This window comes from Penicillium rubens (genome assembly GCF_028828025.1).
Source record: "Penicillium rubens strain IBT 27055 chromosome Unknown utg000001l_segment0_segment0, whole genome shotgun sequence".
In the NCBI taxonomy this organism is placed as follows: domain Eukaryota; kingdom Fungi; phylum Ascomycota; class Eurotiomycetes; order Eurotiales; family Aspergillaceae; genus Penicillium; species Penicillium rubens.
This window is the reverse complement of record NW_026890599.1, coordinates 1,511,389-1,529,463: the sequence shown is the minus strand read 5'-3', so window position 1 is coordinate 1,529,463 and position 18,075 is coordinate 1,511,389. Positions and strand designations below refer to the sequence as shown.

At 51.8% G+C, this 18,075-nt stretch overlaps 7 protein-coding genes across 7 annotated transcripts; 3 read left to right on the top strand and 4 right to left on the bottom strand.

Annotated features, from left to right (window-relative positions):
- Positions 1 to 246: 246 nt before the first annotated feature.
- On the bottom strand, positions 247 to 3,382 carry N7525_000608 (putative polarized growth protein (Boi2); the record flags this gene model as incomplete). The annotated part of the gene is made up of 3 exons (XM_061211631.1): positions 247 to 3,026; positions 3,101 to 3,244; positions 3,325 to 3,382. 3 exons carry the CDS (start codon positions 3,380 to 3,382, stop codon positions 247 to 249), a joined length of 2,982 nt encoding a protein of 993 aa, XP_061070857.1.
- A 1,044-nt stretch (positions 3,383 to 4,426) lies between these two features.
- Positions 4,427 to 7,651, top strand: N7525_000607 (MIZ zinc finger domain protein; the record flags this gene model as incomplete). The annotated part of the gene is made up of 1 exon (XM_061211630.1): positions 4,427 to 7,651. One exon carries the CDS (start codon positions 4,427 to 4,429, stop codon positions 7,649 to 7,651), a length of 3,225 nt encoding a protein of 1,074 aa, XP_061070856.1.
- A 432-nt stretch (positions 7,652 to 8,083) lies between these two features.
- Positions 8,084 to 9,773, bottom strand: N7525_000606 (DUF5102 domain-containing protein; the record flags this gene model as incomplete). The annotated part of the gene is made up of 2 exons (XM_061211629.1): positions 8,084 to 9,627; positions 9,683 to 9,773. The coding sequence occupies 2 exons, from the start codon at positions 9,771 to 9,773 to the stop codon at positions 8,084 to 8,086; spliced, it is 1,635 nt and encodes a 544-aa protein (XP_061070855.1).
- Positions 9,774 to 10,227: 454 nt separating this feature from the next.
- On the top strand, positions 10,228 to 12,318 carry N7525_000605 (putative nucleoporin Nsp1; the record flags this gene model as incomplete). Its single annotated transcript, XM_002562181.1, has 3 exons — positions 10,228 to 11,861; positions 11,921 to 12,044; positions 12,109 to 12,318. 3 exons carry the CDS (start codon positions 10,228 to 10,230, stop codon positions 12,316 to 12,318), a joined length of 1,968 nt encoding a protein of 655 aa, XP_002562227.1.
- A 210-nt stretch (positions 12,319 to 12,528) lies between these two features.
- Positions 12,529 to 13,899, bottom strand: N7525_000604 (ankyrin repeat domain-containing protein; the record flags this gene model as incomplete). The annotated part of the gene is made up of 1 exon (XM_061211628.1): positions 12,529 to 13,899. The coding sequence occupies one exon, from the start codon at positions 13,897 to 13,899 to the stop codon at positions 12,529 to 12,531; it is 1,371 nt and encodes a 456-aa protein (XP_061070854.1).
- Positions 13,900 to 14,699: 800 nt separating this feature from the next.
- Positions 14,700 to 15,267, bottom strand: N7525_000603 (uncharacterized protein; the record flags this gene model as incomplete). The annotated part of the gene is made up of 4 exons (XM_002562183.1): positions 14,700 to 14,718; positions 14,805 to 14,870; positions 14,930 to 14,995; positions 15,134 to 15,267. The coding sequence occupies 4 exons, from the start codon at positions 15,265 to 15,267 to the stop codon at positions 14,700 to 14,702; spliced, it is 285 nt and encodes a 94-aa protein (XP_002562229.1).
- Positions 15,268 to 16,713: 1,446 nt separating this feature from the next.
- On the top strand, positions 16,714 to 17,770 carry artA (14-3-3 adaptor artA). The gene is made up of 4 exons (XM_002562184.2): positions 16,714 to 16,792; positions 16,849 to 17,397; positions 17,457 to 17,527; positions 17,590 to 17,770. The coding sequence occupies exons 1-4, from the start codon at positions 16,732 to 16,734 to the stop codon at positions 17,695 to 17,697; spliced, it is 789 nt and encodes a 262-aa protein (XP_002562230.1). The 5' UTR covers positions 16,714 to 16,731; the 3' UTR covers positions 17,698 to 17,770.
- Positions 17,771 to 18,075: the final 305 nt, after the last annotated feature.

The following is an 18,075-nucleotide window of genomic DNA, read 5'->3' as shown; positions in this document are numbered from 1 at the left end:
TAGGAAAGAACACTCAGCTCCAGTCAACTTCGTGTCCATAAGCAAGTTAATCACATACTCCCACATAAATCCCCCGACCAACGTACCTGCAATGACGAAATTGGCCCGAGTCAACAAAGGAAGAAGTCTGAGCGAGGGGTATATCACATCAAACGCCAGCAAAAAGAAAACAATAATGGCCAAAAGGTGTCCTTCAAGTAATTCCAAGCAAGGTCACACACAAATAATAGGGGCCCAAATAAATATTCACTTAGATTCCGTTTTGGCCAGAGGATCTGGAAGCAAGGATGAGTGGCCACTGTCCAAGTCTCCAAGGGGGTTAGAGAGAGGTCGCTCGAGGCCTCCATCTGTGTTGTTAATGTCCAGACTGCCGTTCGTATCCTCGAACGAGTTGGCATCAGACTGACTAAGATTCAAGCCCTCGAGTTGGAGACCCGCTTCTTCCTCTTCCTCATTGATGGTCTGCGAGGTCTTGGTGCTGCCTGAAGCAGGCATCAGCTCCGGCGGTCGCTGGTTCATCAGCCGAGCTTGTTTCAGACTAATAGTCTTTTGCTTGTTGGTGGATTCCACTGCCTGTCCCAAATCGCGCTCAATGGTCGCCTTCATCAACGCTGCCATCCACAGACGACCCTGCTGGACATTGTCGACCTGGAAGTAGTGGGTGGCTGGTTTTGTGAACTGCACGGTACGCGAGTTGCCTGACTTTGGGGGCACCAGCTTGAAGAAGAACGGTCCATTGCCGTCCTTAGTGGTCAGTGATTGAATGACCGAGGGGGTGGTGAGCTTCGTGCCGCCAGGGGTATCCACGGTGTTGTTGGCATTGGCTGGCAACGCGGTGGAGCCGGTGATGGTTGCATGTAGAGCGATAATCGGGTCTTGATCCGCTCGCAAGACACGGTGAGCGGTGATGTCGATCAAGCCTCTTTCCTCGGTGTCGTCCTCGGAATAGTAATAGGACAGACGACGACCGCGCAGTACAAACAGACGGGGTTTCCAGGTGGTCATCAAGTTGGAGGATCTCTTCTTCATCCATCCACTATAGTCACAACCATCCATCTGTTCATGCGGTGTCTTCTTCTCGAGACCCCGAGTATAGGCGCTAGTCTCCTTCTTGGACTTGACGGTCCGAGGCCGGACTACAAATCCGTGCCCGTCAGTGGCAGCCTTACCAGACCCATCTGTACTATGCCGTTCCGAGCTCTTGGATGTCGCTGATGGAGTCGTAGATCCGGTGCGAGCAGAGATAGGTTCGGACTCCTGCGGTGAGTCAGGAGACGCAGATGTGTCAATCTTCTTTCCAACCACGTCGGATATAGCACGAAGCCCCATAGCTCGGCGGAACTTGGGCCCAGCATTCTTCAATGGTTGGAACTGCATCGGCGAAGCGCGAGAAGAAGAGCTTTCAGAATCACCTTTGTTGACCCGAGAAAAGTTGGCGAAGAACCCACTATTACTGGTTCTGCTCTCGGTGGTTGACGAGTGAGAGTTGTTCCCACTTCTATCGGTTGACACGCGCGTGCTCAAGCTCCGCATTCGACTCTTCGGTGGCGTACCGTGATAGGCGTGAGCAGCCGTGGAGACATGCTTTGCTGCGTCACGGATCGAGTCCACACTGCCAATGCGCGAGTGTCGCTTCGCCGGGGACATCACTCTATATTGATCTTCTGCATAGCTTGACTTGCGCGAGTGATTGTTTACGCCGACACCGGTGGAGCCCCGTTTCTGTAGAACCCGGCGGGTTCGGCGTGAGTCGAGCTCGGTTCCTGAGAAATAACCCCGATCTAGGTCCTCAATTTGATCTGGGGTGCTGATATAAGAGTTGGTGTGAGAACCCGACTCAGCGGTCAGCGGTCCACTCTGCAAGCCACCCGGACTAGTTCCCGCGGAGGTTCCTGGGCGAACGGGCATGGATTGGGGGCCGGAATTCAGAGTCCAGGACCGGTCAAATGAAGGTTTCTTTTGGTGACCAACGACAACCGAATCAGACATGCCGCGTTGGGTGGCATCAATAGAAGAATGACGACGCGCTTGGTTGAGATCACGGAGCGATGCCGCAGAGATTCTCCTCGGTGAATCATGGCTGTAGGGAGGGGTATGCGGTGTCATCGGCGAGCTGTTGTTGCTAGCCAATCGGGGGTGTTGCACCGGGGCAGAGGCTCGTGGATAACCAGCGCCGTTCTTTTCTGACAAGGTAGGAATCCGAGGAAGAAGTGGACCGGTGTGCCCAGCGCGAGACAATGCACGTTCATCAGAAGGCCCCGAGAAGCTGGAGATGGAGTCTTTCCGGGCTTGCTGTTGACTGAAACCCTTGGTCTCTTCTTGGAATGCCTTGATCTTATGCCAGGTCTTGAGCCGCTTGCCCATGACTCCAAAATCGAATTCCTTCATAAAAAGGAAATCTTGATCCATATCAAGAAGCACATCACCGGTGATCTCTTGTTCTTCGAAGATGTCACAGTGTTTTGGATCAATACCGAGCCCGCGCAAGCATCTTGCAGTCTGTGACTGACTCCACTTTCGCACCTCTTGCTCGGTTGGATGACTCTGCTCCTCGTCGTCGGTTTCATGTCCGTTGATATAAGAAGCCCTGTGGCCAATATGGCTGCTGTACTCGCTGCCGGAATCATTGATCGTCCTGGGTTCCTGGGTCGATACACTGTGACGTGGGGTGTTCATATCCGTGATGTGCTCGTCAATGACGCTCAAGGTCTCATTCATGACCGGACTTTCTTCGCCGTTCACATGGTTGTCCATCGAACCACGAAAGGCTTGCTGGATATCGGCCGCCAGACTTGGGCGAGGTAGCGGAGACGAGGCGGATCGATGCTGTGTGGGAGAACCAATTTGCGGTGACTGCATATCGTCGGAGCTAGCGTGGCGCGATGCTTGAGGGGTGCTCTGCCCACTCCCGACTGATGCGAACGATGAATCTGCGGGCGCAGAGGATTCCAATTGCGTTGGCGACTCTACGAGTACTGGCGACTCAGCGAGGGTTTTTCTTGGGGCGCCTGGTTTAGTAGTAAAGTCTGTCGCGCAGGAAATATTAGCTGGTGAATAGTCGGGGGGGGTTGCTGACGGCGGTCTTGGGGAGGGCGCATACTCGCAGGGAAGAGACCAGTTTGTCCCGTCCTAAGGTTTTTGCCATAGTACCAGGCATCTCCAAATCCTTCATCCAACTCGATTAATTCAATCTTGTCGCGGGGTAACATGATCAGTTCATCTTCTCCGCGCCCGCCAAATTCATCTAGTTTGGAGTGTTAGAAGCTGGGCGCATCCTGAGAAGCAGTCCTCCAAAGTCGAGGTGTCGCACACGACGTCACTTACGAAGAACCTCTAGAATGTCGCCGGGACGAACACCCTGTGGTGGGCCCATGGTAACCATCTCTCAATATTCCGTGTTTCGAAGAAAGTCAAGAGAAAACACAATACATGACATTTGGAGAAAGTGCAAATTTGCTTTTGCAAATTGCAACCGCGTATCCCTCTGGGAGAGAGTAATGTGACTTCACCGAAGACAAGAAGGGGAGAGAATGTGAGAAATCTAAAAGAGAGATGGAGATTAGAGAGAGTGATTAGGTTAAACAACTCGCGGGGCTCGGGAGCACGAACCTCGAAGGATCCCGAACTCGGGGAGGGTAGCTTGTGTATTTTTCCTTTTTTTGTATTTTTTGTTCTTTACAGGAAGGATTATATCTGTGCAATCACGATATATATCATACCAGAAAGAAAAGGACCAGGGATGATGGGAAAAAGACACTAAGACACACAAATGCCAATATAGTCAATATATGTATAATACCCAAATTATACCAAAAATTGCAAAGAAGAAAAGGCGAAAGGCGAAAGGCGAAAGTGACGTGTGCAAATTGTAAGAACCTGGAAAAAGTCTGGACTTGACGCTTTCCGTGGTTGAGAGAGAGAGAGATGTTGAGCTGAGGGGTGGCACAACCTTGGAACTTTCAATGGTGATTACTTATAATTACAATAATAATTACTAGCCTGACTGGTAAATTAGCAACATAACTTGAACAGTTTCAGTATTCCGTTTTCGTACATAGTACGTACCTAAGGTACTTACCTATATTGTACTGCTTATATGCAGATGAACCCGGTCATCCATGGATTCTTGCCCAAGTCCCAAGATGGATCATATTATGTATATGTAATTTATAAGGTCCAGGAATTAGACCTAGGATCTATTCTGGGATAACTATGATTTATTTGTAATTATAACTATTTCACATAGTTTTAGAGAGTTCCCTACCTCTATTGTTCACTCTGCACGGATCCATTCCTATTCTGGTATCTAAGCGCTAAACTCTTAGGATTCTTTGTTCCAACATGGTTGTAAGCGCCCTTTATTAAACGGACTTTAAACAGACTCGACCAAAACCATCCTGATGCTTTCTACACTTACTCGATCGTCATGGTCTCACCTAAATCTCGATCGCACGCTAGTGCTGATCATATTGAAGAGTCTAACACTACTGCCAATCTGTTTTTAGGCGGCGTGCGGAGGAACTGGATGGGTCCGCAGACTAACGCCCCAGAGAACTCGGCTACGGGAAATCCACGCGTTGAGGTCGACCTTACAGTCACTCCCGAATCCCTCCCCCAGGCTGTCTTAATGTCCCCCGTCACGCCCGGTGAGACCCTTAATCAACCTCGCTCACGTGGTTCTATTCATACAAAAACCCCCGACACGCCAGCTACGGCTCTTCCCTCACCAGTTCTCAGTACAAATTCTCATCCAAGTCCCGTGAACGCGGATGCGATCGTCTCAAGCAGACCTCCCACACTGCCACCAATCTCTACACAACTCACGGCACAACGTGGCGATGATGAGCGCATGGCGGTCCAACCTCCTAGCGGGCTCGCCACGTCACGAAGCGCGACCCAGTCCCCTCTAATGGGACCCAACCGGTCCACAAACTCGCCCTCGAACACAGGCACACGCACAGCCCATACCACACAAGGAAGCATAGTCTCAGGGTCGCGACCTAGCCCGCTGCAGATAGGGGGAACTGGGGCTGCGGCCATTCCCAATGAGGTATGGGAACAATGGTCTGGTCAATTGGATGCCTTGGTAAACGAGTTGTCTGCGATAGGAGCAATACCTGCTCGCAGAGACACGACTATTACTCGGCCTCGAATCCAGTTATTGTGCAATGCCATTAGTCGTAAGGACGCTTTCTACTTGGTGACGCATCAGTTGTACTGCCAATATAGCATTGATCCAAGTATATTGGGTCAGATTAGAGCCCCTGAGTCAGGCATGCGATCACTCATCCCTCTTCTGGAAGACAATGGAAAGATGCATGATGCCGCCGTCATTGTGTTCGCCCATTTCCCAGCATCTCCACAGCAGTTGATGCAGAGCAGGTGGTACCTCCAAATGTTGTCCGGTGTTTCTGAGTTTTTAGCACGGCTTGCAACTGAATGGCAGGGCATCTTGAATCACTCTCTTCAGGCCCAACATCCCCCCTTGGTGTCTCGTCTTTGGCAAGCACTCGCTTGTCCGTCCCCGATGTTGATGTCGGTGATGTTTACGTGTGCTGCACGGCGCCTTCATCATGATAAAGACATCGAAGCACTGCTGAAGTTGTTTTGGACAGATTTTAAAGCTTTCCAGCGGTGCAAGGAATCTGAAGCTCCAGAGACGACCCATCAGGCTCTCAACAGGCAAATTACCCAAGAGTATCTCAACTTCCCACGTTCATCCGAATCACAGACACCATCTTCCTCCCACCCTGTACGACCTCCCAGAGCTCAGAATCAAACCATGTCTCAAGTCCCACTACCGCCATCCCATCCCAGATCTTCGCTTGCTGGTGTGAGTCAACCTGCCGCAAATTCGCCTGCTCTAACCCCACCCGGTGCATCTCTGCAGCCTCTCCCCTCAAATTTGCCCCAGGGCCAGGTTGTTGGCCCACCTGGGCATCAATTTAACGTAAACTCACCAATGCAGAATACCCCGCAAAGTCCTTATTACAACCCCATGTCACAGGGGCAAGGACAGTGGCAGGGAACAGGACTGTGGTATCTGGTGAATTCACAAATGAATCCGCAGATGAGTCCACAGACGCAAATGCACATGCAGGCAGCGGGACATGTACCACCTTCTCGGAGGCACCAAGCACCCCCAGGTCCACATGGTCAACAAATGCAGCGTCGAACAATGCCTACAACCTCAGTAGCGCCTGCTAACTCCTCCATCGCCTCCCTCCAACCGAGTGCTCTCACCTCTGCGCATCCATCACAGTCACTCTACGCTCCATCGCCCATAACCACAACACCCACTACAACAAACCATATGGCCCAGCACCCGCTGCCACCGCAAATGCCCAATAACCATTACAACCGACAGCATTCGATGAATTTGCAGTCTGCCTCGCCGAGCACACGCGTGCCTCCTCAGGGACAGCCGCCTACTGGACAGCATTTCCAGCCTTTACCTAACTCTGCCTTCCTCCCGGTACCCGGCCACAGAGCGCCCATGATGGTGAACCCAAATCCAACGCGTTTCGGTCTTCATATGGTCGATCTCCGCGATCCTATGAAGAAGCTGGTAAAACGAAGTTCAGATGGCAATGAGGTTGAGACTGATTTGTTTACCTATCTCGATACCTTCGTCGTATACCCAACCTTCGTCAACGTTGACCAGTCGATCTACACGTGGAATTTCTCTTTCACGCACGATGAGCGCCAAAAGTTCCCACACGTAGCTCACGGGAAGGAAGGCCAACATTCGGTTTGGACCTTTAGGCCCGGTTGCCGGACTATTCGCCTGCGATGCATTCGTCTCCCTGGCGATTCAAACACCGTGGCGGAGCAGACTTGGTCCACCGCCAGCACTTTCTGGCCTAGTGTCTTCTACATTAGTGTGAATGACAAAGAGCTCTTTGTGCGCCGGAAGGTTCACAACGGAAAAGACCTGCCTCTGGACATCACCGAGAGCCTCAAAGCAGGCGAAAACAGTGTACGGCTCGATATGATCTTAGGACAGGATGAGTGCAAGACCTCCAAATACGCCTTCGGAGTGGAAGTCATGGAGGTTGCCGAGTTCGACCAGATACTCAGCCTGGTCCAATCCATCTCTGCCGCGGACTCTCGTGCAGCGATCAAAAAGCGTCTTTCTCCCACCACCGATGACGATGACCTGGCAGTTGTCACCGACAACCTCACAATCGACCTAGTGGACCCCTTCATGGCACGCATCTTCGATGTCCCCGTTCGCTCGCGCCACTGCAACCACCATGAATGCTTCGATCGTGACACTTTCATAAGAACCAGGAAGTCCGTATCCGGTCCTACACCCATGGTCGATAACTGGCGCTGCCCGATCTGCAAGGGAGACGCACGCCCACAGTTCTTAGTAGTCGATCAGTTCCTTGTCGAGGTACATGCCCAGCTTGCCCGTACACACCGACTTAATGGGATTCGAGCAATCCAGATTAAAGTTGATGGAACCTGGACGCCCAAGTACGATACCGATGAGACTTCGCCCGCGGCAGACAGGCCCTTTTCTCCGAAGCGCAAGGCCGAAAGCCCTTTCGGCCCTGTTGCCGTGCGTACCAAGAAGGACGTGTCTAGTGGTAGCCACAGCCCGGCTGTCCGCGCCCAAGAACCTACGGTCATTGAATTGGACTAATTAGTTCATCGGGGTTTCGAACAAATTTCTTCCCTTTTCTACTCCTCTAGCGGTCCTGTCCTTCAAATGTCTTTCGTTTATCTTTGCATGCATTCGAAAAGAAAGATACCCCTTATTGCGTGCTCTTCAAATGCATACCTTCCATGTACTCTCATGATCTGTCGTTGCTGACGTCTTCCATTACTCAAGGTGTAACAGAGTGAAAACATAAGATAACAAAAAATTAAAAGAATTAAATTTGTATCCAAGACTTCATGAGAGACTCGGCCCAGTTGTAACCGAGTACCATCGTGCTAGCTCTCCAATAGCGTAGACTTAAGAAGTTGCACATATTCCAGATAAATCGGTTTCTCCGGTATCGACATTAGATTATACAGAATATATTATATTGGGCATTTAGATAGTACACCAAGTGTTTGGAGCAGGGAAAGACTACTTTCTGACTCTCCTAACATGACTAACGAGGTTCTCAATGACACCCTCGAAAGCCTCTTTTTCACCAACCAAGCCATCCCGCCGCTTCAGCCAGTACTCCAATACCGAACTAGCGCGCTGGGCAAACTGGTTTAGTTCCTGGACATGCAGCTTCAACTCTGCATCTGTGAGACCATTCAATGCAGCATCGGTAGTGGCGCACAGCCGGCGGACCGCTGAGAGATCTATTTCCGGCGCTGGTGGTACGCCGCGGCGAGGAGTAGCCTTCTGGCGGGAGGGTGCTCGCCCCTTTTCGGTGATGTTGTCGTTGCCTTCTTCTTTGCGGACTCGACTTCTGGAGCGAGCGCCGGGGCTCTTTGCGCCGGTGCCTTCAATATCGATAGAAGGTAGAACGAGCTTTTTCTGTTTGGAGGCTGGAAGAATTTCGTCCAGATCAACGGGCACGCCCAGCGATACGAGGAATAGTCGGCGGATGCGGGATTTCACCCAGTTTTGGGGCTGGAGAGGTGGTGGTGCCACGAGCTGGGACCATAGTGAGAGGGATCGCTCGGTGCTGAAGATTGCTGCGGAGTCTGGGATTGGCTCCACGGGTGTGAGAGAGCTTATGTCTTGGGATTCGGGGAAGAGGATGTCGAGGGTGTCTTGGAGGGAATCGAGGAGTTCGGAGGTGGATTTGAATGTGTCGAAATCGGTAAGAGGTGGAGGTGCGTGGAATTGCTGAGGTGCCGTAGTTTCAACTGTGGGAGCTTCTTCTGCATTGGGTTCTTGGAAGCCATCGTCGAAATCTCCAAAATCGTCGTCTCCCATATCTTCCTGCTCTTCTACAAACTCATCAAAATCATCACCCGCTTCTTGCTTTTCATATCCGTGGTCGTCGTTCATGTCATCCTCCAATGAGAGGTCTTTGGGTTTCAGGTCTGTATCATCTATTGAGACATCCGGGACGGTCTCTACCGCATCGGGCAATGCGTCACTCGTTGAGCTTGTATGAGCGTGTGGGTGTGACGACAGGTCTTCCTCGGTGGCTATTGTATCCACCCGCTCAAGCCGTGTCTCAGGAATGTCTGCTGTAGGCCCATCAACCTCAGGAGGTGTAGAGTTGATAGTTGGCGGCGTTGGGCTGCTATCGGAATCTGAAGCCTTGGTCACAACGTCGGGCACAGCATCGGCGAGACGCTGTTCATGCGCCAATGTGCCGGGAACCTCGCCATGGCTAGGTTCATCTGGGTCCACCTTCTCAACCACTGTGCGCGGAACCGGCAAGCCTTCAGTACACAAGCCTTGGTTCTCTGACCCCACGGGGGAACGCGTCTGGCTTTGTGAGCCTTCTGGAATAACCTCAATTTCATCGGGGACTGCGTCCTGTTGTCGCTTTCCAAATGCTGCTGTGCCAGGGGTCTCGCCATGCTGGGTGCTGTTATCAACCCTCTCGACTCGAGTCCGCGGGACAGGGGAAGTGCGACCGGATTGTGGGAGTGACTGGGGTTGGGGATTGCCTTCACTGGCGTCTGAGAAGTATTCTTCGTCGCTTTCAGAAGCTGCTAGAAAAGAGGTCAGTTCCAAACAGATATTCAAGTATATCCAAGGGTCGTGTACTATGGTCGCCAGCTCCTGGATCTTGCATTTCCGTAGTTCTGCTGGTGGGCTCTAGATGCGAACTAGACAGATCGGACGGCCCCTCCGACATGATTGCAGCTTGAATTCAGGGTGTTAACATGAAAGAAGGGGCACACAGAAATGAATAGTTCAAAATGCAATGGGCCGTGTGTAGTGTGCAGTGATACTTGTTTCCCTGTGATCGATGTGAGTCCAGACACATCTGCCTTAGGCATCAGTTATCAAATAAATTGGCCAATATTTTCAGGCACCATTTATGCCTTGTATTCAAGGCGTCAAACTTCAGCGCGCGCTTGCCAAACTCCTTCCAATTATTATTGTCTATTGTCTCGACGTTCTTGTCCTGCCTTTCTCATTCCACCCTTGGCTCTTTGTCTCGATTTATTCGATCAAGAGCTCCATTCTCTCATTGCCGGATCTTTCGATCCATTCTGCAGGCCCGCCTCCCCTGCTCCGTCTGTTGCTGGCGCTTTCTCTCCGTCCAGCTTTTTCCCTCCCATTCCTCAAGCTCGATCACCAACACCATGGCGTTCTCTTTCGGTGCCCCGGCCTCTACTGGCGCCTCTAGCGGAAATCTCTTCAGCACAGCGGGGAACGCTTTCGGCGCCAACAAGGATAGCAATGCGTCTAGTGGTGGCCTCTTCGGTAATGTTACAGCTTCGTCCACCGGCAACAGCGCGCCGTCGTTGTTTGGAGCAAACTCCGCAAGTGGCCAAAGCACACCAACCTTCGGTAATGCAGGCGCTTCCAGTGCGACCAATGGTGGTGCTTCGGCCTTCAGCTTCGGCGGCAAGGCTCCCTCCGGAACTGGCACGCAGCCCAACTCACTCTTCGGCGCCGCTGCCGGCAGCCAGACTCCCAACAAGTCCACGGAATCGACCACACCTGCCAGCAATTCCGTCTTCGGCGGCGGAGGCGCAAAGAGCTTGTTCGGAAACGCGGCCCCAACTGCTACCCCTGCTCCCGCGGGAGGCAATTTGTTTGGCAATAACTCCACCACCCCTGCTGGTCCGCCGCCTGCATCCAACCCACCCAGCAGCTTGTTCGGGGCCGCGAAACCGGCAGACTCGACTACCCCCACAGCAGCGCCGTCGTCTACCACGCCTGCCACCTCACAGGCACAGCCCTCTAGCAATATGTTCGGAGGGGGGCCATCCAAGTCGCTGTTTGGAGGTGGCGCAACCCCTGCTGCGCCCAGCGGCGGTCTATTCGGTGCAAGCAAGCCGGCCGAGTCACCCGCTCCTACGACCACTGCAGAGACAACTCCTAAATCCCTTTTCAGCGCTGCTGCACCCGCGGGTGGTGCGCAAAGCTCCCAGACACCGTCTCTGTTCAAGAATACTGCTGCCCCCAGCGGCGACTCCGCTTCGAAGCCTGCATTCCCGGCCCTCGGCGCTCCTGCCTCCGCCGCAACCACGACTCCCTCCCTAGGAGCTCCCGCCACGTCGAGTGCTACCCCTCAAAAGTCTCTTTTCCCTTCCACCGGAAGTGCCACATCCACAGCTGCTCCCTCCACGACACCAGCAACAGCTCCTCTTGGAGGAGGCCTGTTTGGGGCCTCGGCTCCCTCCACTGCTCCAGGTACTGCGGCCACTGCCGCACCTGCTACTACTACTGCTGCCGCACCTACTGGTGGGTTATTCGGCCAAGCTACTACTACTACGCCTTCGACTCAGCCAGCAACCTCCGCCAGCTCAGCACCCCTTAGTGGCCTTGGTAGTAAAACGACCACTGCTCCGACTACAACAGCTGCCGGCGCTGCACCAGCTGCACCCTCCGCCCTTGGCCAGTCTACTACGGGGCCCGCTCCTCCAGCCCAGTCACGTCTGAAGAACAAAACCATGGATGAGATCATCACCCGATGGGCTACAGATCTTGGCAAATATCAAAAGGACTTCCGCGAGCAGGCGGAGAAGGTTTCCGAATGGGACCGTTTGCTGGTGGACAATGGTACCAAAGTTCAGAAGCTATACGGCAGCACTGTTGATGCGGATCGAGCTACTCAGGAGGTTGAGCGCCAATTGTCAGCCGTTGAAGGCCAACAGGATGAGCTCAGCTCATGGCTGGATCGATACGAGCGTGAAGTCGACGAGATGGTTACCAAGCAGGTGGGCCCTGGAGAGTCTCTCCAAGGACCGGACCAGGAGCGTGAGACAACGTAAGCATAATCCCCAACACAACATCTGATATATACGGTCTTGCTAACAGGACCATTAGTTACAAACTGGCCGAGAAGCTCTCGGAACGCTTGGATGAAATGGGCAAGGACCTTACTAGCATGATTGAAGAGGTCAACGGTGCTTCATCCACATTGACTAAGACCAACAAGGCGGATGAACCGGTAAGTCCCAAACTCAGTGTCGATACCTTTTCGTGGGGAATCTATTGCTTACGCATCTCTATAGATTTCGCAGATTGTTCGCATTCTCAACGCACACCTGTCCCAGCTGCAGGTCATCGATCAGGGCACCTCAGAGCTGCAGTCCAAGGTTACTGCCGCCCAAAAAGCAGGTCAATCGATCTCTGCTCGTCTTGGATACGGCTATCCTAACAATGGTATGGGCAACAACAATACCGCTGATGATTTCTACCGCTCTTTCATGCAAGGACGGTAAAGGGGTGGATGGCTTTTTCTAATGATTTGAACTCGGAGTTATCGGCTACTTGGCACCTCGATGTGCTTTGGGGGAACGTTCTGTTGTAGTCAGGGAATGCTAATAGTCGGTCACAATAAAATGCTTGCATGCGGTTTGTGATTAACACCTTGAACCTTCGTAGAATCCAATGCAATAAGATTGACAAATTCTCGGATGCTCGTTGTATTGCTAACGTTGATGACCGAACTGAGGCTCCAGAAGATCTACCACTTTTCTCTGTCTTTCTTCTGATTCCCGTGCTCCTTCTGATGCTAGATGTACAGGCAATTGACCCTTGTGATTTTTGACCAGCCGGTCAGCGCCTGCCTCTAGCAGCAACCTGACGAATTCCACATCGCTTCTCTGCGCTGCCAAGTGCAACGGAGTATTTCCTTCCCCGTTCCTTGGCTGTGCATCAGCGCCTTTCTGCAACAAATGCCTTGCGGACTCTAAAGCGCCAGAATCCGCTAAGCTGTGCAGCGGCGTCGCCCCCAGCCTAGTTTTTGGCTCTACGTCAGCGCCATATTGTAGCAATAGCTTGAAAAGCGATGTGGTTCCTTTCGTCGTCACGCACTGCAATGGTGTGATGTTGGAATCATTTCCCCGGCTTGGATTGGCGCCTCGTTCCAGCAAGAGAGTGGTCACGGAGGCCGGCCCCAGTTGCTTGCATACGCTGGACTCCCAGAGTACCGCCAGCAGCAATGGTGTTTTCCCACTTAACGATCTTGCCTCTATATCTGCACCCTGGTCCAGCAAGAACGCTGCTGTTTCTGCCCGGCCATTCCAGCACGCCCGGTGCAGTGGTGTCTCACCTTGGTCATCTTTCACCTCGATATCGACTCCTTTCTCCACTAACAACTTCACGCCCTTGACTTCATTGGTTGCCGCGTGCAGGAGCGAACTTCCACGCCGACCCCACGTGTCCAAACGGGCACCGCTTTCTATTAGGCACCGAGCCACTTCCACGGAGCCAGACTCACACGCTACGTGCAACGGAGTCTCGCCAACATGGGTAGATTCGATGTTGGCACCTTTCTCAATCAAAACTCTCACCACTTCCTCGCGGTTTTTGTCGGCTCTTCTAGCCGCAATATGCAATAGGCTACCCCTGTAGTCCGTCAAATTCACGTCAACGCCGTGATCAAGCAAAACTCTAGCGACGGCTGCCTTGTTGCGGGTCACAGCTGATATGATTGCTTCGTCGGGTCCCCCGCCACCTTTGGCGTTCAGGTCGGCTCCATGTGCCAACAGCAATGCAACAATATCTGCATGGTCGCTGTGAACGGACTGTATTATTGGCGTTTTCCCTGTTTTTCTGTTCCTCGAATTGATTTGCGCTCCTTGTCGGAGTGATTCTTGTGCTGTTCTTAGTTGTCCCTGACTTGCTGCCCAATGGAGTGCGCTCCCTTGGTGCTGGCGGACGTTGTAGGCATAGAGGAGGGGGTTCAGGAGAACATAACAGCGGCGACTGGTCCTTGCAAAGGCATTTATGTCTCTTTGGCAGTCTTGTGACCCTGATATGGCTAGCAGAAGCTCATTTGGTAGGCTAAGGAGAGTCATGGAGGGGTATTTGCTCGGGTGTCGAGGGCTTAGACCAGGTAAGATGGAAGGAGCCTCAGTGTAGCTGGACGGTAACGTTGTTCGGGAAGGTGCCTTGGTGCGTGTATATCTGTCTTATCACGGGATGGTCTCAATAGATAGGGGTAAAGAGCTGTAGGGTCCCGCTTTGTTTATGTGGAGACTGTCGACAACCTACAGCTTACATACATTATTCTCGTACTCGGGCCAACCACGGGTGTACTTTTTCTTCGCTTCCTTTTAAACATAGAAGCCTTTGCAAAGCCAAGGCATCCATTCGAAGCAACAAAAGCTAAGGGAAAAGAAAATCCTGTGCGGCCCAAACCCCCAACCCGCTATGTATGCGTTGGGCCGAGAATCTACATTGTACAATGCTTATACGCCTGGTCTGCCGTAAACGCGCACTGCGGAATAATTTCCCCGGGTTAGTTATCCTCCTAAAGGAAAGACATTTTCCACAAAAGAATACGAAAATCCCTTGCGCTTGTCCAAAGACCACGAACATGTAGGTAATATACTAAGCCCACGGACCTAAACACTACATAGCTGGTAATGCCGATCTTTCCCAATGATATAAAGCGACCTACTGAGCACTGTACACACCAATCATGGAGAACTTATGCTATGATAGAGACATGTCTTGTTTAGGAACAGTCGCTGGAACCGGTACAATCTCAAGGTAGCAGACAAGCAAGATGGCTCTTTGGAGGGGAGATGGTATTATACACAGCAGTTGGAGTAGCTCTTCATATTAAACATAAGATAAAATGGGTGCATGGAGTCTAGCGGCGCAGACCATCACTAAAGAGAAGCCAGTCAGTCATGCCATTTTCACATTCAACGGAAAAGGAAGATGGTCAGGAGAATATTTCCAGGCTTGCACTTACATGTGGGTCTCCAGCTCATCCAAGTGCTTGCGCTGCTCGTTGATCTTCTTCTTTAGCTGAGCAAGCCTGCCAAACCAATTAGCTTGCCGCTCCGACCTGGTTGTTCTCGGCTTTGCTAAACTTACTTCTCGAGCTCCTTCTCACGGATGTAAAGGCTCTCTTGGGCAGCCTCGCGCTTGGTGAATGCGTCACTAGTAGAGGGACAGATGTTAGCGACCTCTCATATAGATATGATCTATAAAATTGCAGCAAGGCAGACACGGGCCTGTCTGCTCATTGCCATCGAACTTCTAAGTGTAGGTTCCGCAGTCAACTTGCATCTCACTTACCCGGAAGAGGCACCACCGCTAGGGCGGGGAGCGCCGGTGTCACCTTCGCCCATACGAGGGACAGCTACCGAGAAGGAGCGGGTGAAGACTGCCCGGTTGGCAGTAGCAGCAGGACGGGCAAATTGACGAAGCATGATGATTTGTGGTAGGGGGGTAGTGAGATTTGTGAGGTGAATTCGGGATGAAGTTGACAAAGTACGAGGAGAAGTAAAGGCAACACTTCCAAGGTTGGAAGCTTATAGCAAATGACGTTACATGCCAAGAGACATCATGTGATGGTCGAAAGAAACAAGCTTATGTCAGACGCCAGGTCATGTGAACAGAAATTTCTGATAAGTCGCGGCCTTCTCATTCGACTTTCCACTTGGGCCTCCAGGGCTTCCAAGTATACGATAGCCCAATACTTCAACTACTTGAATCACATCACAGGGACGGTCACATCATTAATCGACTGCAGGTGACTCTTTTTTTTTCCCTTCCCTTTTTGACTTTTTTCCTACAATACGGATAGTCCGAGGGGTAGACCCTTTACCCTACTCTGTATACCAATTTGTTCTAGACTGTTTCGAGGCCATCTTGCCTTTTGTGATCTCGAATGAGGCGCAAGTAAGGAACCCCGGGGCGATTGGCGGATGCGGAATGGGGGATGACGCTGTAAGAGGCCCACCGAACCACACAGAAGCGATGAGAGAAGATTTGTGTATAGTATATGGCAAAATGGTATTATATTCAACGATTACTTTAGTATATATAAAAAAAAGTAAAATAATTAGAAGAGAAGAGAAGTTGAGATCACTTGGACTTGTTCTCTTATTTTCTTGGATATTTCACCAGCAAAAAAAAAAACACAAAGCCCAAAAGAAGTGGGTTGTTCAGGTAAATCCCAACACCGCCTTCTGCCCCCCTCCTTTCCTCCTACCTCCTCTCTCTCAACTCCCTACTCTCTCACTTCCATCTTCCATCCATCTTGCTATTCCTTTAATCACCTTCTTTTTCTTTTTCACAAACGAGGTCAGTGTCTCCCTGTCGTTTCCCCTGTCAAATTTGCCCTTTTCTCGCCCTATTTCTATGCCCATCCCCCCGTCATCACCGCAAAACCCACACATATCAACAATCCACGGTGGAAAGAGACCATCTGAAAACTACGATTCTCCCCCCAAATTCAAACCATGGAATCGCGCCACAATTTACGGTGCAAACCACATGTTCTCGTCTCCTTGTTTACTCGCTGAACCGTTGCCGCGACCGCTTTCCTGCGATACCCCCCAAACGATACACGGGAAGACCCAAGGGCCCAGTAACCGCCACGATCGTCATGATCGGCCAAGTCATTTGGGGTCTCTATTTTCTGACCCCAATGCTTTGTCATTCACAGACGTTCTACATGATACTCATGGAAACTCAACTGGGCCCTTCCCTGTATAGTTGAAGGGGGGTCAAGGGTCGATATCTACCCCTCGCCATCGCCTACTTGCACTGTCCCATGGCGTGATTTTCAACCCTCACCTCAAAAACATTGTCAATCCGAGAATGAAAACCCATACGAGAAAAAAAATTTTGGCTAACATAGTTTGAACTGTAGAAAACACACATTCACAATGGGTCACGAAGACGCTGTTTACCTCGCCAAGCTCGCTGAGCAGGCCGAGCGCTATGAAGGTTGGTTCCTCTTAAATCTAGATTTAGTTGCACAGATCTCTGACAATCTGACGCAGAGATGGTTGAGAACATGAAGGTCGTCGCCTCGGCCGATGTTGAGCTCACCGTTGAGGAGCGTAATCTTCTGTCTGTCGCCTATAAGAATGTCATTGGTGCCCGCCGTGCCTCGTGGAGAATCGTCACCTCTATTGAGCAGAAGGAGGAGTCCAAGGGCAACGAGTCCCAGGTCACTCTCATCAAGGAGTACCGCCAAAAGATCGAGGCCGAGCTTGCCAAGATCTGCGACGATATCCTCGAGGTTCTAGACGAGCACCTCATCAAGTCCGCCCAGAGCGGCGAGTCCAAGGTCTTCTACCACAAGATGAAGGGTGACTACCACCGCTACCTTGCTGAGTTCGCCATTGGCGACCGCCGCAAGGGTGCTGCCGACTACTCCCTGGAGGCCTACAAGGCTGCCACTGAGATCGCCTCCACTGACCTTGCCCCTACCCACCCCATCCGTCTCGGACTCGCCCTCAACTTCTCAGTCTTTTACTACGAGATTCTGAACTCCCCCGACCAGGCTTGCCACCTCGCCAAGCTTGCCTTTGATGATGCCATTGCTGGTATGTTGGGATCCAGATTTTCGGCGCGTGCATTGACCATAGCTAATATTTCTCTGCAGAGCTCGACACCCTGAGCGAGGAGAGCTACAAGGACTCTACTCTCATCATGCAGCTTCTCCGTGATAACCTGGTAAGTGTTCAAATCACTTGCTGATTCAATTTGTTCATACGCTGACCCGCATTTCCCACCAGACCCTCTGGACCTCGTCCGAGGCTGAGCCCGCTTCCGAGAGCGCTGCCCCTGCTGAGAAGAAGGAGGAGGCCCCAGCCGCCGAGGCCGAGAAGCCCGCCGCCGAGTAAATGATTAACACCTAAAAAGACCTTGTTGATGGACACGCGTCCTCAGGACGGATGGAACAACCGAGGGGAAGAGAGTGCGCGACGGGTCTTCTAGTGCAAGAACATAGATTGGAGAGGGAGGAAGGACGATGAGATCATTGGCCCGAATGTCGGTTTATAGTATCGCAGAGACTCGCAAGGGTTGGTGCGAGAAATATTGCGACCTTTGGGTGTCGATGCTCTGCCATTTTTGCCTTGAATCTTCTCTACTTGCCTTTTTGCTCTGGCCCGGCGCTTGTTTTCTGCCCTGGGGAATATCCATCCTGTCTCCTCTTTTCGTTTTTTTCATTCTCCTTGTTATTTTGTCTACTTTGCCTCTTAACTACCCAAAGAGTCCCC